Raw genomic sequence first — 18,700 nt, 5'->3', positions numbered from 1 at the left:
AATTATCTACCAATCAGTTCAGGACATTTTGGGGTAGAAATTTGGTGGCGCCTCTGTTGCCACGTTGCCCCGGTAAATTTTGCGCAGGCAAAATTCATCAGCTGGGCCCGGAGTTTGGAGCGGAACGCTAAAGGAGGCGTTGTACGCCTTTTTTGGGGCGCAAGTGAAAATCCTGAGCTGAAAAACAGCCGGCCTCGGAGCACCCTAAGAGAGACTTCGGAGGGAGAGAGGGAAGGGGGTGGGGGGGGCGGTGGGTGGGGAGTGGAGGGGGAGAATCTTGGTGCTAGGGACTGGAACATTTTCCCATGTATTGTATCCGGAGCGCATCAAGCGTTTTCAGTCACAATATAGCAATGAATTTGATGACGAGTTCATTCCCTCTGCGTTGTATCAACAATGTCCTTGTGGCTTGAATGAGAATACCAATTGTTAATCTATGTTGAATGTGCATAGTTTTGTGCAGTTAGCTCACATGCAAAGGAAACAAGATTGAAACTGCCCAAATGATTTTTACATGACAAATTTATATTCAACAACAGCTTGTGTTTATATAACGCCTTTCACGGAGTAAAACATCCCAAGTAATGAGATTAAAACTGACATCAAGCCAAAGAAAGAGATATTAGGACAGGTGACTAAAAGCTTTGGTCAAAGAGGAAGTTTTCAAGGAGCCTCTTACAGGAGGAGAAAGACATGGAGAGGTTTAGGAAGGGAATTCTAGAGCTTGGGGCCGAGACAGATGAAGGCACGGCTGCCAATGATCGAGCAAAGGAAAGGGAAGATGCTATTGTTGGAAAAAGCAGAGTTCTCGGAGGGTTGGAGGTTATAGAGATAGGGAGAGGTGAGGCCATGGAGGGATTTTGAAGACGAGGATGACCATTTTAAAATCGAGGCGTTACTGGACCAGTACCAATGTAGGTCAGTGAACGGATGAATGAGACTTGCAGAGACAGGAAACTTTCATCCTATTATTCATCACTGGGTTCAAACTTGGATCCCAATGGTCAAAACCATGTTGTAACTCAGTATAGCCAGTCCCCACATTATCTTAAATAAGATATCACAACAGAACCAGTTGAATGGCCTCTGAATACCTATAGTTAATGCCAGCTGGTTTAACTGACTTTGAAATCCAATACTCCATTTAGACCTGAGTACCTTCACAATGGCATATAAATAACATCTGGGATATTTTCAGATACTTGAATGACAGATGTGATTTTTTTTTTTTCTATTGTAGAATTGATTGAGATTTAGCTTCAGCAGTTACAGAGGAAGTGGTTCATATAGAGTTTCAGTCGTTGTGGTTCCATTAACTGGGTGTATTGCATTCTGCTATAATGGTGTTTCTCTCTGGTCTTTCTCACAGGAAGTATTTGCGTGATGTGGATCGTCAAGTGCTTGCCAAGCGGGCATTAATTTTCACAGTGAAAGTGCTTGAGGACAACTTGAAGGAATTATCTGGGGTAATGTGGCTAATTATTACATTTTTTTAATTGTCAAGAATGTTTTGATGGGCCTGTTTCACAGTGGATTGTATGTGAGGTTGACCAGCATCACACTCCATCCTAGCTTACTTTCTTCTTCCCTCTGATACAAGTATCACCTCCAGAAAGCTTGGCCAAGGTTGGGAACTTGGTACAGATGTCGCACCTGTGCTTTCGGGGCACTTTCATTTGTTCTTTTTTTTTTAATTGTGTTTTTATTTCTAATGTTTGTTAATTTGTCAAAGCAGCGTTGTGACCGAATCAAGGGAGGGGCGGAATGAGCTCTCGTTGAACAACTAGTTGGAATCCTGTGCTGTCACAAGCCAGTCTTTAGTTGGCATACTGAGAAGACAGTTGTTCCTGGTAGTGAGTGGTAGGTTCGTTAGATGACTGGGCAATCATCTGATTAAAGAGCAAATGCTTTAATATCTGGAAAGAAGATAAAGAGAGGGAGACCTTTCCTAGCCTGCGCACACTTAAGATCATTGATGTCTACAGGTTGATGTTAATTTGTTAAGGGGGAGGGGGAGTATTTGCTGTCCAAGAAAGGTAAAGTGGTCCACTGTTAACTGGGTCCATATAAGGTCCATGATAGATTTAGATGAGGAAAGACAGGAGGAGGCTCAAGTGGAGTATAAATGCCGGCATGGACTGGTTGGGCCGAACGGCCTGTTTCTCTGTTGTATATCCTATGTAATAACACATGTTTTCCTCCATTACTCTATCTCATTGCTTAGATATCTGAAGACCAGATTCCAAAACCTTCAGGTTCTCCAATGGGGGAGATGACAACAGATGTTTCAAACAAGCCCAATGCTGAGGAGCACAAGGGTGTTGCAGCCAAAAAAAATACCATCTCTGATGGGCCTTTAAGAAATACAGAGAATGGGGTGAAGGATATTCCAAGAGGCCAGTCCCCCCAGGCTATGGACATGGAGCAAGGGGATAAAAATGATAAGATAATGGGTGACCTCACCAAACCAAGTATTGGCATAGAGGAACCAATGGAACTTGATAGCTCTGCTGAACATGGGAAATTGGATTTTTCATTCAAGCCTTCCAGTGGTTTGGATACAGACTACAACAAAACTGTTGGTGTTACTGAGGGCAAGAGCCCTGACTGCAAACCTGCTGAACTGTCTTTGGAGGAGTTGAGCATCAGTGCAAAGCAGCCAGGATCAACAGGAGCATCGCACGTCATGGCCAGCCAAGTGATCAGAAAAACAGGCAGGAAGAGAAAACTGATAGATGACGCAGAATCTGGGAAAACGCTGCTGCTAGATGCGTACAGGGTCTGGCAGCAAGGTCAAAAGGTGATGACGGTTGATCTCGGAAAGATTGAGAAAATCATGTCTGAGACCTACATGCTGATTAAACAGGTATAGTTTATTCATTTTCGTTTAAAACCTAATTTTTAAGAGAAGTATTTATCATTATTTAAAAATTAGCATTTAAAATGTATTCCAAACAACTCTACACTTTGTTCCTGGTGAAGTGTTCCAGGGGTCACAGTCTCAGATTAAGAGGTTGGCCATTGAGATGAGGAGAAACTTCTTCACTCAGAGGGTGGTGATGCTTTGGCTTTCTCTACCCCAGAGGACTGTGGAGGCTCAGTCTTTGACTATATTTAAGACAGAGATCCATAGATTTTTGGATATTCAGGGAATCAAGGGATATGGGGATCGGGCAGGAAAGTGCAGTTGAGATAGATCAGCCATGATCTTATTGAATTGCCGAGCAGGCTCGAGGGGCTGAATGGCCTACTCCCACTCCTAATTCTTATGTTATGTATTAAGCTTCTTGTGCTTCTTGACTGTGAATTGTGCAGTGAATCTCCATTAAGAACAGCTGGTTTATCACTTCCTATGCTAGATGGCTTTGCATTGTCATTGTACTAAGATGTGCATTTGTACATGTAGCTTATTGAACAATTGTATTTACATCACATCAAAATGAATGAATGGATGAATGGGAAGATCTGGGTCCATCTGACTGTCCCTGGTGAAGGGAAGGAACTGTTAACAAGCCGGCCGTTTCCCCGCCAGGTGGAATGGCAGGAGAGTTTGCACATCATGGCAGGGTGGCTGGGATGTGTATTTGAGGAGTCATTTCCCAAGAAGTAAATATTTCACTAAGTAGTGTTTCTGGGATTTGAAACATAGCATCTCGGGAATAGTTACTGTGAAGATGTAGAACTCAGATGACTATTTGGGATCTGTTCTGGGGCCTCGACTTTTCACCATATTTATTGATGACTTCTTGAATGAAGCAATAGAGAGTTGCATATCCAAGTTTGCAGATGACAGGAGGGACAGTAAGTAATGCAGATGGGAGCAGGAAGTTGCAAAGGGAAATAGACAGATTAAAAGACTGGGCAATACTGTGGCAAATGGAGTTTAATGTGGGCAAGTCTTTCAAATGAGACCTTAAACCAAGGTCCCATCTGCCCTCTCAAGTGGACGTAAAAGATCCTATGGTGCTATTTCGAAATAGAGCAGGGGAGTTGGTGTCCTAGCCAATATTTATCCCTCAATCAACGTCACAAAAAAAACAGATTATCTGGTCATTTTCATATTGCTGTTTGTGGGAGCTTGCTGTGCTCAAATTGACTGCCGCTTTTCATACATTACAACAGTGACTGCACTTCCAAAAAAAAAAAGCACTTCACTGGCTGTAAAGTGCTTTGGGGCTTCTGGTGGTTGTGAAAGGTGCTATATAAATGCAAATATTTCATTAAGTGTGAGACCACTTTGGACCCAAGAAAGATAAATGGTAATATTTTCTGAATGGTGAGAAACTAGGAACTGTAGGGGAGGAAAGAGATTTGGGAGTCCAAATGCGCACATCATTAAAAGCTAGTGTACAGGTACAAAACCCAATCACGAAGGCTAGTGGGATGTTGGCCTTCATCCCGAGGTGGCTGGAATACAAAGGGGAAGAAGTTATGCTTCAGTTGTCATCATCATAGGCGGTCCCTCGAACAAGGATGACATGAGTTCACAGATGGTTCAATGAAGGACCCGATGTTCCAGTCCTGAACTCCAGTTGAGGGGGTGGAAGATGCCTGTGCGTGGATTTTTTTAACGTGTGGTGACCGTTGCACATCAGCCACCACACGGACTTGACAGAGCTAGGCCTTTAGCCAGTGGCAAGGGTTAACCAGGACGACTGGAGACCTGCTCTGCTGCACGGACCTAATGCGCACACATGTCGCAGTGTGGGCTGGTCAATGCTGCCCCTGGGCCCTCTGCTTTTCTGGGCCCCATACCCTCATTCACCGCACCTCCGCCACGATGTTCCAGGGCCCCCCGCTCCAGCTCGATTTCCACCCCCGACCTGCGGTGGTGTTCTCACACAGGTCGGGACGGCCCACGCTGTTCCAGGGCCCCCACTCCAACTCGATTTATAGCCCTGACCTGCGGTGGTGTTCTCACACTACAGAGCCTTGGTCAGACCCCATCTGGAGTTCAGTTTTAGGCACCGCAACTCAAGAAGGATATGTTGGCCTTGGAGCAGTTACAGAGCAGATTCACCAGAATGATACGAGGGCTTAGAATGTTAAATTATGAGGACAGATTGCATAAACTTGACTTGCAGTAGTCACTTGAAGTATAGAAGATTCCTAATCTGATCGAGATGTTTGAAATGTTTAAAGAATTTGACAGGTTAGATATGGAGTAATGATTTCCTCTGGTGGGGGAATCGAGAACAAGCGAACAAGATTGCAAAATGAGAGGTTGTTCAGGACTGAAATTCGAAAGCACTTTTTCACACAAAGGGTAGCAGAAATCTGGAACTCTCGCCCCCCTAAACGCTGTGGATGCTGGGGCAATGAGAGCTTTCAAGACTGAAATTGATAGATTTTTGTTAAGTAAGAGTATCAAATGATATGCAGCACAGGCGACTAAATGGAGTTGAGATACAGATCAGCCGTGATCTAATTGAATGGTGGAGCAGGCTCGAAAAAGAGAGAGAAACTGTATGGTCTCCTTCTGCTCCTAATGCCCTCCTATTGCATACTCTGTTTATGGTTTAAGGATACTTCAACTGTTTTAATAATCTTGGGCTGTCTAACTTTCAGTATTTGGCTGGTGTGATGGTTTGGCAGCAAGATGCTTCATTATCAGATAATGCCACAACATGCATAAAGTTTTAAAATATACTGAAGGCCAATAATGGCTCGATTACTATGTCTCCATAGGGTTCTACATTCCAGCAGTTCAAAATTCCAGTGGGTCAGATTGATGGGGACCTTCTCATGTCTAGGGTCATCTAAAGTTGATCAATAGAGACCATGAGCTTTATATTTTGGTGTTGTCAGAATTCTGGGAAGTATTAAGTTGCTGTTGAGTACAAACGCAGACACGCTGAGCACCTTCAACTTGACGGAAAACTTCCAGTCAGTGATCAACAAAACTGATCAATTACTCGGGTGTACCTTAAAGCCATTTAACGGACGATCTATGGCTCTGTTATTCTAACCATGGGCAGGTTTTGACGTGTGACTTGTACAGTGGGCAAGTTGGTGATAGTGATGCTCATTGAGGATTTTTCAACCTTATTGACGTGCACTGAAGCTCTGTGTAAGTCTTGAGTCAGGATTAAAAATCTTACTTGGGTGCTGATGTATATTTACTGTCTAAATCACCAGGCAAGGGACTACTTTAGCTCATTTAACCAGGGACTATGTTCTTTTCCCACATGACAAAATGATATCTTCACGCTATCCTGCTGAGTGTCGTCTTTCTGTTAGCTTTGTGTATACTTTTAGTCGCTGGCCACAGTTACAGAAAAATGACGATGTTTGTGTGTTAAAACTGCAAAACTCTTACTGTTTCCTTTTGTGAGCAACAACCGCTAAATAAAATTAGTCATACTGGACAAATACAACCATAGGGGGGAAAAAAGGAATCCAACTTTATCAATTTGTCGGCATGGACACGATGGGCTGAATGGCCTCCTGTGCCGTAATTTTCTATGATTCACATGCAGCACATGCACATTAAAATGTGCCATAACACAAGACAGGCAGTGCCAACATGCTGTCTTACCGTCATGTCTTATAAAGGCCCAGGACCTCTGCCCCGGGTAAATGTTGCCACCACTCACTGTTGAATTGGGACAAGTTTTCCTTCGCTCTGCAGGAATAGATTAAACAGTTCTTACATTTTTTTTCACAAATTGACCAGTTCGTCAAGGCTTTCATCCTGGGAACTGGGGCATTATTATGGGCCAATGAACTTCTGGAACATCCAACCTATGCAGTTCTTCTTATGACATGTGTATGAATGAAAGAGAATGAAAAATTAAATCAAACCAATACTGCTAGCCTGTTTACAGACCCAGCAAGAAGCAGTGCTCTCTCTGGGCTATTCCTCAATCACATACTCTCAAGTTGGCCATAAGACAGCCTTAAGATCAGGAAAAACAAACAAGGGGGCTGAGCCACACTATTGGACTGTAACATTCCACACAGAATGTCCTCACTTCCCCAAGCTGGCTCACTTGTTTGCTCATTTTGCATGGAAACATACTAAGTGTCCCCATAGTCAGGGCAGTCGTCCACACCAACTTCTGCACCCACACCAAATACTGTACAAATTGTAGCAGTTCATTCACGATTGTTGATTGACGTGATCTGTGTATAATGTGCTAGTTTACCACATCCACCTCGGATTCTCAAACATATCCATAATGAGCAGCTACACTGTATGTCCCTTATTCAGCTTATTGAGAGATGGAAAAAGCAGCAGGACCCTCCCCGTTGGGAGTCGCGATGTAATGGATCCAGCCACTTCACCAAACGCTCGTTGGTATAAAAACAGAAAATACTTGAAATCTCAGCGGATCAAGCAGCATCTGTGAAGAGAAACGGATCTGACGAAGGGTCACAGACCCGAAACGTTAACTCTGTTTCTCTCCACAGATGCTGCCTGACCCGCTGAGATTCCCAGAATTGTTTGTTTTTATTTCAGATTCCAGCATCCGCACTATTTTGTTTTTGGTATTGATTGGTTTGTACTGAGGATGTGCTGGCACCATTCAACTTGCTCGTTCCAACCAATGTCCAAGACCACGCACCACCAACGGAGGGATAAATGGGTCAGTAGGGCTCGACTCCCCTTAGGCAAAACTGCTGAATGAAGATATTTGGGTCACACCCAAAACTGTGTTACCAAGACTTCCCCAGTACATAACTATGCACCCACAGGCCAAACAAAGTGTAAAACCAAATTTAAATATAAATATTCATATATATTTATATAGTGCCTTAAATGTAGAAACAATATGTCCAATGGTGCTTCACAGGTGTAAGGAAGAACAGACACTGTCAAAGAAGTAAAGATTAGGAGGGGAGACCAAAAGCTTGGTCAAAAAGGTGGTTTTCAAAGGGGTTCTTTAGGACCGAAGCAGATGGAGAGGTGGGGGGGCGGCGGTTTAGGGAGGGAATTCCTTCAAAGAAGGATTGAGAGACTTAACAGAAACTCTGACGATGGGCGAAGATGGCCCCAACTAAGTACTCCCACCCTCTGCCTTGGGCAATTTTGAACCTAAGACGTTGTACGCAGGAATGTGTCCCATTCGTGTTGGTATTCACTTTGAGCGCTTTCCTCGGAGCCATCAGTTGGTTCCTCCTTTTCCTTGGGCAGCATACTTTCTGCCTCCCCAAGCCCACTGCCAGTTCCTGAGCAGAATCCTGGTGTGGACAGCCTGCTTTGTGGATGATAGTCAGCTTCCTGGGTGCAGACCTTTGGGAGCGCTTTGTGTGAGGGTTTCAAAGGGGCCACTGGAGATGGCGAGTTAGAGGGGTTAGCGATGGAATTCCTCCAAAGAATAGGTTATCCAATCCATTAGTACTCTGACTCAGTAAGCGCCACATTCTCTCCTGTAGAGGCAAAGCAAACCTCCCCAACCAGCGACTTTATAAAGAGGCACCTGCAATTTCTCTGACAACCCATTTGCAGGTAGGAGCAGAACTCATCTGAAGAGAGGTGGAGGCAGTGAGTGACATATTGCCCAAGGTGGGTAAAGCTACAGAGCTGTTCCAGACACGGGTCACTCAGAGCCTTGAGATTCTCCAAGGGTTCCCAACGCCAGAATAGAATCCTTCCTCCAGATCGGCACAGACTGCAACCAGATATTTTGGGCTTTCTGGCACTCACTCCTCTCTTTCTGGAGTATCAACAGCCATGTTGAAAGTTAATCTGGGTTTTATTTCCCCACAGCTTCACGTGTGGCTGTTTTGATCTTTTATCTCCTGTTTGTTTGGGATAATCGGGATTACCTGTTGGTGACCTGTTCAATGTAAGCAGTTTGGAAACTGTGCCAATTAGGCCAGTAATTCCCAATTTGGCCTTTAATTTTGTTCTTCACAAGTTAATGTATTCAGTGCTGCAGGAGGAAGCCCAGGGGCAGGTTAAAGGTCAGTTCATGGCTGAGCCCATCAGTCAGGTTCCAATTGATCATATTAGAAGGCTGCCTGCCACATGAAGTAATTTTCACCCATTTACTAAACATTACTATCTAGATCGCACTGCTGCACATGATCATTTCTTTGCCAGATCCATCCTGTCCGTTTGTGTTATCAGCCCTCCTGAATTGGCACGGAGTTGGTATCGTCCTGCAGTGTGTGTGGGAAGATTACCATCTGGTCGGGTCATTTTCATTCTTCGATGATATATTCATCCCCCACAAACCACCGTTCCACCCATCCACCCCTCAACCCCGACTGCTCAGTTCTGGTTTTAATTGCTGCACTTTGACAGCCGTGCCTTCAGCTGGCTGGACCTCAAGCTCTGGAGCTCCCTGCCCAAATCCCTCCGCCTCGCTTTCCCTCGCTCCTCCTTTAAGACGCTTCTTAAAACCTACCTCTTTGACCAAGCTTTTGGTCACCTGTCATCAAATCTCCTTATGTGGCTCAGTGTCAAATGTTGTTTGATAACGCTTCTGTGAAGCGCCTTGGGATGTTTTACCACGTTGAAGGCGCTATAGAAATGCAGGTGTTGAGCGTAGGTTTTTTCAGTTTGGGGTTTGGCTTCAGATCAAAATAAACTCGCACAGATTGTGGGCTTTATATGACACAGGAGTAGGCGAATACATGCCATACCATCCGTCTGTAAGGTCATGGCTACATTTAATGTGTGTACTCGGTGTGCGGTTTCCCCACAACAATCGAGCTAAGCTGGATCCCTGTGGTGTGCTGAAGGAATGAAGAAAATGCTATGGTAGGTAATCTTATTTAGAATTTAATCAGTAGCTTGTGTTAATGATGACACTGGGGCTTCAGACAGACCTGGCAGAAAATAAACAATTCCTTCACTCGGCAATAAGTCAAGCTGCAGTAAATGTGTTTCATCATACTGTAACCTTTGGGTCTGTTCTTTCATTGTCCCTGCTCACTCAGTGCTAGCGCTATTTCCAAGATCAACTGAAAAAGCTTTGAATCATCTTCAGTACGGTACTGACCCCTATCTGATCAGAGCCAGTCATGCTTCATTACAAAAAGATCCTTTAACTCGCAGTCAATCTCTGCTAACGTTTACCTGTTTCTCACTCGCCCCAAGCCTGTGTTTTTTTTCTTTATTTCCTTGTCTCTCGTTCTTGAGAAACAATTTCAAGACACAAATCAAAAATAGCCCATCAAGTTCAAGTGTAGCACCATCCAATCACAGAGCTGGGGCTCTCTGACAGACTTTTTTAATAAGGCTTCAGGTTAGCAACATTTCATAAATTTTATTCAGTTGGTTTTTAGTGACCATTACATAGGAACATAGAAAATAGGTGCAGGAGTAGGCCATTCGGCCCTTCGAGCCTGCACCACCATTCAATAAGATCATGGCTAATCATTCCCTCAGTACCCCTTTCCTGCTTTCTCTCCATGCCCCTTGATCCCATTAGCCGTAAGGGGCATATCAAACTCTCTCTTGAATATATCCAATGAACTGGCATCAACAACTCTCTGCGGCAGGGAATTCCACAGGTTAACAACTCTCTGAGTGAAGAAGTTTCTCCTCATCTCAGTCCTAAATGGCCTACTCCTTATCCTAAGACTATGTCCCCTGGTTCTGGATTTCCCCAACATCGGGAACATTTTTCCCGCATCTAACCTGTCCAGTTCCGTCAGAATCTTATACGTTTCTGTGAGATCCCTTCTCATCCTTCTAAACTCCGGTGAATAAAGGCCCAGTTGATCCAGTCTCGCCTCATATGACAGTCCAGCCATCCCGGGAATCAGTCGAGTGAACCTTCGCTGCACTCCCTCAATAGCAAGAATGTCCTTCCTCAGATTAGGCGACCAAAACTGTACACAATATTTCAGGCGAGGGATCACTAAGGCTCTGTACAACTGCAGTAAGACCTCCCTGCTCCTATACTCAAATTCCCTGGCTATGAAGGCCAACATACCATTTGCCGCCTTCACCGCCTGCTGTACCTGTATGCCAACTTTCAGTGACTGATGAACCATGACACCCAGGTCTCGTTGCACCTCCCCTTTTCCTAATTTGCCGCCATCCAAATAATAATCTGCCTTCGTGTTTTTGCCCCCAAAATGGATAACCTCACATTTATCCACATTATACTGCATCTGCCATGTATTTGCCCATTCACCTAACCAGTCCAAGTCACCCTGCAGCCTCTTAGCGTCGTCCTCACAGCTCACACTGCCACCCAGTTTAGTGTCATCTGCAAACTTGGAGATATTACACTCAATTCCTTCATCTAAATCGTTAATGTATATTGTAAATAGCTGGGGTCCCAGCACTGAGCCCTGCGGGACTCCACTAGTCACTGCCTGCCATTCTGAAAAGGACCCGTTTATCCCGACTCTCTGCTTCCTGTCTGCCAACCAGTTCTCTATCCACGTCGGTACATTACCCCAATACCAAGCACTTTCATTTTGCACACCAATCTCTTGTGCAGGACCTTGTCAAAAGCCTTTGAAAGTTCAAATACACCACAGCCACTGGTTCTCCCTTGTCCGTTCTGCTAGTTACATCCTCAAAAAATTCCGGAAGAATCGTCAAGCATTATTTCCCTTTCATAAATCCATGGTGACTTGGACCGATCCGGTCACTGCTTTCCAAATGCACTGCTATTTCATCCTTAATGATTGATTCCAACATTTTCCCCACTACTGATGTCAGGCTAAGCGTCTATAATTACCCGTTTTCTCTCTCTCCTTTTTTAAAAAGTGGTGTTACATTAGCTACCCTCCAGTCCATAGTAACTGATCCAGAGTCGATTGACTGTTGGAAAATGACCAATGCATCCACTATTTCTCGGGCCACTTCCTTAAGTACTCTGGGATGCAGACTACCAGGCCCCGGGTATTTATAGGCCTTCGATCCCATCAATTTCCCTAACACAATTTCCCGCCTAATAAGGATATCCTTCAGTTCCTCCTTCTCACAAGACCTACTGTCCCCTAGTACAATCGGAAGGTTATTTGTGTCTTCCTTCGTGAAGACAGAACCGAAGTATTTGTTCAATTGGTTTGCCATTTCTTTGTTCCCCATTATTAATTCACCTGAATCCGACTGCAAGGGACCTACGTTTGTCTTCACTAATCTTTTTCTCTTCACATATTTATAGAAGCTTTTGCAGTCAGTTTTTATGTTCCCTGCAAGCTTCCTCTCGTACTCTATTATCCCCCTCTTAATTAAACCCTTAGTCTTCCTCTGTTGAATTCTAAATTTCTCCCAGTCCTCAGGTTTGTTGCTTTTTCTAGCCAAATTATATGCCTCTTCCTTGGCTTTAACACTCTCCTTAATTTCCCTTGTTAGCCATGGTTGAGCCACCTTCCCCATTTTATTTTTACTCCAGACAGGGATGTACAATTGCTGAAGTTCATCCATGTGATCTTTAAATGTTTGCCATTGCTTATCCACCGTCAACCCTTTAAGTATCCTTTGCCAGTTTATTCTAGCTAATTCACGCCTCATACCGTCGAAGTTATCTTTCCTTAAGTTTAGGACCCTAGTTTCCGAATTAACTGTGCCAATCTTCATCTTAATAAAGAATTCTACCATATTATGGTCACTCTTCCTCAAGGGGCCTCGCACAACAAGATTGTTAATTAGTCCCTTCTCATTACACATCATCCAGTCTAGGATGGCCAGCTCTCTAGTTGGTTCCTTGACATATTGGTCGAGAAAAGCATCCCTAATATACTCCAGGAAATCCTCCTCCACCGCATTGCTACTAGTTTGGTTAGCCCAATCAATATGGAGATTAAAGTCGCCCATGATAACTGCTGTACCTTTATTACACACATCCCTTATTTCTTGTTTGATGCTGTCCCCAACCTCACTACTACTGTTTGGTGGTCTGTACACAACTCCCACTATCGTTTTCTGCCCTTTGGTATTCCGCAACTCCACCCATACCGATTCTACATCGTCCAGGCGAATGTCCCTCTTTACTATTGCATTAATTTCCTCTTTAACCAGCAACGCCACCCCGCCTCATTTTCTTTTCTGTCTATCCTTCCTAAATGCTGAATACCCTTGGATGTTGAGTTCCCAGCCTTGGTCATCCTGGAGTCATGTCTCCGTGATGCAAATTACATTATACCCGTTAACTGCTATCTGCGCAGTTAATTCGTCCACCTTATTCCGAATACTCCTCGCATTGAGGCATAGAGCCTTCAGGCTTGTCTTTTTAACACACTTTGCCCCTTTTAGAATTTTGCTGTAATGTGACCCTTTTTGTTTTTTTGCCTTGGGTTTCTCTGCCCTCCACTTTTACTATTCTCCTTTCTATCTTTTGCTTCTGACTCCATTTTATTTCTTTCTGTCTCCCTGCATAGGTTCCCATCCCCCTGCCATATTAGTTTAACTCCTCTCCAACAGCACTAGCAAACACGCCCCCCTGGGACATTGGTTCCGGTCCTGCCCAGGTGCAGACTGTCCGGTTTGTACTGGTCCCACCTCCCCCAGAACCGGTTCCAATGCCCCAGGAATTTGAATCCCTCCCTTCTGCACCACTGCTCAAGCCATGTATTCATCTGAGCTATCCTGCAATTCCTACTCTTGACTAGCACGTGGCACTGGTAGCAATCCTGAGATTACTACTTTCGAGGTCCTACTTTTTAATTTAACTTCTAGCTCCCTAAATTCGTCTCATAGGACCTCATCCCGTTTTTTACCTATATCGTTGGTACCTATATGCACCACGACAACTGGCTGTTCATCTCCCTTTTCAGAATGTCCTGCACCTGCTCCAAGACATCCTTGACCCTTGCACCAGGGAGGCAACATACCATCCTAGAGTCTCGGTTGCGGCCGCAGAAACGCCTATCTATTCCCCTTACAATTGAATCCCCTATCACTATCGCTCTCCCACTCTTTTTCCTGCCCTCCTGTGCAGCAGAGCCAGCCACGGTGCCATAAACTTGGCTGCTGCTGCTCTCCCCTGATGAGTCATCCCTTTCAACAGTACTCAAAGCGGTGTATCTGTTTTGCAGGGGGATGACCGCAGGGAATCCCTGTACTACCTTCCTTGCACTGCTCTTCCTGTTGGTCTTCCATTCCCTATCTGGCTGTGGACCCTTTACCTGCGGTAAGACCAACTCACTAAATGTGCTATTCACATCATTCTCAGCATCGTGGATGCTCCAGGGTGAATCCACCCGCAGCTCCAGCTCCGAAATGCGGTCCGTCAGGATATGCAGGCGGATGCACTTCCCGCACACGTAGTCGTCAGGGACACTGGAAGCGTCTTTGACTTCCCACATAGTACAGGAGGAGCATAACACGTGTCCGAGCTCTCCTGCCATGACTTAACCCCTCGATTAACTTAATTTGGCAACAACAATGTTAAAATGCTACTTACTGATAAAGAAAAGAAAAAGAAAAACTACTCACCAATTACCTTGTAAACAGCCTGAAAATCTGGCCGAAGTCCACCTTATTCATAAACACATTCTCCCACCTGAGGTATAATTCCCAGTTGGTTTGTGGCATGGAGCGCAGTGTTATATATATTTTATCTACTGAGCTTTTGGCCTGCATATCCAACTTCGATATTGACATTTGCTTTGCTGCTACCATACGAAAGAAAACTGAGCTGACATCAGTACTTTGCCTCTCAAGGTGCTGCATTTGTCCCTTGGGGCTTTGTTGAGTTGTGGCAGGGACAGGAACGGGGAGCACTAATTGAGGTTCCACTGCTGCTTCTTCACTGTTCGTGCTTTCTGGGTGGTGAACGATTGGATGTCCTAAAAGACTTTACTGCCACTTTGACCATGTGTCTATCTTAAAGTGCCAAGTAGGCATGGCTGGCAGGTGGTTTGGAGACTCCATGGAGGTGCTGTTCCTGCCATGGAGGCAAGGGCCCAGGGGCAGCATGGGCCAGCCCACACTGCGATATGTGTGCGCAATAGGTCCGTGCAGCAGAGCTGGTCTCCAGTCATTTTGGTTAACCCTTGCCACTGGACCAAGACCTAGCTCTGTCAAGCCCGTGTGGTGGCTGGTGTGCAACGGCCACCACACGTTAAAAAAATCCACGCACAGGCATCTCCCACCCTTCAACATGTAGTTCGGGATCTGTAATATTAGGCCCTTCATTGAAACACCTGTGAACTCATCCCTTTTTGGTGAAGCAAGTCATCGAGGGACTGCCTATGATGATGATGGGGATGCTGCTCAATGGCGCCCCATCTCTCTCGCTCTCCTTTCCTCTGTTTTTGTATCTCATTGTGTCTCTCTTGCTCTCACTGTTTCTCTCTGATGGAAGTAGAGTTCCATCTCCCTTTAAACAATAACATCTCTGTTATAATTTTAGATAGGGCATTATTGTAAATGTTAAATGGACTTGAGTTAGTAGTACAGTATCTCTGGAGGAGGCTCCTGGCACCTGTAGCATGTGAGCTGTGCCAAAGCCCCAGTACTCTGAACTCAAACTAATCAAATTAGTAATCTCTTGAAAGATCATGGATATTTGATCTGTAAACTCCAAAAGACATCACAAATGGTTTTGTTTACAGGCAACAATGAATGTATGAAATTTTACAGACAGGGGAAATAGACTGTCATTAATTGTAATGGCTGATTTAGCAGGAACTATGTTGAAAGCAATTAATATCCGTCAGATGCTGGAATTCCATTGCCCACCTGTGTTGTACTCTGCCTTGGAGACCCCGAAGAATGTTGCAATAGGTGCAGGTTTTTCCTGTTTTATCCGTTACCTTTCCCTCACAGTTATTTTGTCATGTTGAGGGGCTGAAATGGAACTCTGCGGAGCAGAAGCAAGCCACATTATGATCTTCAAAAACTCTCTATTTTCAAGACAATTTAAAGCAGAGTGTAAGTTAAATATTTATATTGCTGACTGTTCTGCTTCTGTCTAATTATAAATCTTGTAAATAAATGTGGGTGTAGTTTTAGCGTAAATTGGGACCGTGAGGTGTTTTCTGTCTTTTAGAGACCCCAAAAGATAATGGTAGGCAGCCTGTGCCTCCCCAGGTGTAAAATAACTAGGTACAAGAGTAATTATTAATACTCCATAACAGGAGTTAGTTAACAGCATGTGTAAATGGTATCAATTTCTGATTCCAGAAGCCACATGTCTGCCTTGGAGAGTTAAGAGCGTGCTCTCTTGTCTGTTATTATCTACTCAGCTTACCTTTCTTTGTATTTCTGTTCATCTATCTTTGTTACTATCCTCTTGGGACCAGAGCTATGGAATCAAGTAAATGCAGAAAGGCTGGAGGGTGGCAAAGGGCTGAGTTGCCAATGTGTGCATGACCGTGGTCTGAGGTGCATGCATTTTTGGGCCTCAGGATGTCGAGTACAGGTGGGCTGGGTCCTAGATCATGTGGGAGGGGGGGGAGGTGCAGGGGTGGAAATGTGTAATGGTATCTACGCATTGGAGAGGGTCTATGCAGGATGCAGACTGTTCACTTGCCATGGGAAAAGAAGATGTGAAAAGAAAAATTGGAAGGTTGGATGGGAAATTTGTGATTTGTTGATTTGATTAATTGTTAAAAGTATTAATGATGTGCTAATGTTTATTTTTAGGGGGCTACATGGAATGGGTAATGGAGTGTCATGGTAGCTGCATGTCACAAAAACAATTGATAAATGATGTTTTTGTGACTGAACCAATCAAACACCACATATACAGTGTCAGCCATAGCTCAGTGGGTAGCACACTCGCCTCTGGGTCAGAAGGTTGTGGGTTCAAATCCCATTCCAGGAACTTGAGCACATAAATCTAGGCTGACACTCCAGTGCAGCGCTGAGGGAGTGCTGCACTGTTGGAGGTGCTGTCTTTCAGATGAGACGTTAAACTGAGGCCTCATCTGCTCTTTCAGGTGGATGTAAAAGATCCCATGGCACGATTTCGAAGAAGAGCAGGGGAGTTATCCCTGGTGTCCTGGGCCAAAATTCATCCCTCAATCAGCATCACTAAAGCAGATTATTAGGTCATTATCACATTGCTGTTTGTGGGAGCTTGCTGTGCGCTAATTGGCTGCCGCGTTTCCCACAGTACAACAGTGACTACACTCCAAAAGTACTTCATTGGCTGTAAAGCGCTTTGAGAATTCCGGGGGTAAAAGGCGCTATATGAATGCAAGTCTTTCTATTACATTTGGATCTGATTGGTACCTAGTGACACAATTCTGGGGTCGAATTGGTTCTTGATTCTGAAATCTGATTTGAAAGAACAGATTTGTGGGATCTGGTTTGTTGATTGAACCTAAATTCCTACTGGTTGATCTCTGCTTCTGCGCTCTGGTTGTGCAGTTTAATTGGTTGGAGGAGTCTCTTGTTTTCTGGTTCTGCTTAGTAGAAGGGACTCCACATACTGTGAAATATGGACATACAATCACACAAACCATAAGATTGGAGATATTTACAAGTACTTTATCACAGTAAACTTCAGACTATAAAAGTAAGTGGAAGTGATTTGTCTGGTGTGACATTAACCAATACAATTTTGTATTTCCCTACGTTAACTACCATCAGCTACCCCTTAGTTCCATTCCTTCAATTGGTCCAGATCTCTCTCAATCACTCTTGAACTAGTCGACTGGCCACATTGCTTGGTGTTAGCAGCAAATGTTCTATCCTAAAATAAACACTTATTGTAAACAGTTTTCAAACAAAAGGGTTCTCTGTACCAGCGGCCATCTTGCACTCTGGCAAAGAAGTGTAGTTGAACTGAAAGCACACAGATCTGATTGCCACGTGATTCAAGCTTTTGTAGTAAGCAGTGTGTCACGATTGAGTGACTCATCTCACCAAGCAGTGGCTGCTCTTGGTAAGTGAGGAACATTCTTTTTGGAAATCGATTTTATCATGAAAGATAAATGAGTGCTGGTCCTGGATGCAAGGAGGGTTCTGTGCATTAAGTTGAAGCTTTAAGATCTGCCAGAACAGTGATCTGTAAGCTTGTATGGTTGAGCTTCAGCAATGCTGGAGAAATTAGCACACTCAGGGGGCAGTCCTTCAACCCTCATCTTCTTGGAATAAACTGGACCTTTTGCAATCATTGTGTATCTTTCTGTATTGTTGCAAAAATATTGCCATAATCTGAAAAGGATGAACAAATGTGGCTGTTTGTGTTAGTGTAGGTGTATATTCCATTTAGGAAGAGTCTGCAAGTCTGACATTTCAGCTCTTTCCTCAGGCTGAGACCGTCCAAATTTGAAAATGAATTGCTGTGTTTTGTTTTGATCGCCTGGCAACACACGTTACTGTAACTACAGCAAACCCTGCTGCTGTGCTGTTTGCTGCTAATGACCAGCTTTGCGGTTGTGACTTCTAGTTTAAGCAAATGGAGAGTTTGGGAAACACCCGGCGGAAGAAATACTAACGCCTGTCATGGTGATGTTAATCCTTCCACTAGGGATGTGTGTGTGTACTATACACACGTACGCAATATAAATATCAAAAGTCTAGACTGTCCTGTGAAGTTTCAGTTGTTTCTGTATGAGGCACAAAAAGACTCACTGCTGTTGTGCCTGTGTGTCTGCACAGGTATTGTGATAGTCGCTGAGGCCAGGCATTAAGTAGATGAGGTTAGATGAGTTAATAAATTCCACTCAAGGTAGCTGCATTTCTTTGCCTGCTCCATCTGAAAGGGAAAAAATACATGATGGCCTTAAGCATCATCCACTTTGGTATTTTGGCAACCCACACATTAAGCTCATGGTATGCACTGAGTGGGCCATTGTGCAAACATAGATCGAAATTTAAGTTTAAAGG

General features: G+C 44.2%; 1 protein-coding gene across 1 annotated transcript in view; it reads left to right on the top strand.

The window, feature by feature from the left end:
* cabin1 (calcineurin binding protein 1) overlaps window positions 1-18,700 on the top strand; it is a 539,464-nt gene that overhangs the window by 354,054 nt on the left and 166,710 nt on the right. The window contains 2 exon segments of the mRNA XM_070887525.1: window positions 1,370-1,466; window positions 2,225-2,866. Of these exon segments, the coding sequence (XP_070743626.1) occupies window positions 1,370-1,466; window positions 2,225-2,866 (739 nt within the window).

Source organism: Pristiophorus japonicus, chromosome 8 (assembly GCF_044704955.1).
Source record: "Pristiophorus japonicus isolate sPriJap1 chromosome 8, sPriJap1.hap1, whole genome shotgun sequence".
Lineage (NCBI taxonomy): Eukaryota > Metazoa > Chordata > Chondrichthyes > Pristiophoridae > Pristiophorus > Pristiophorus japonicus.
Note: the sequence above shows the minus strand (reverse complement) of the source record. Positions and strands in the feature narration are given on the sequence as shown.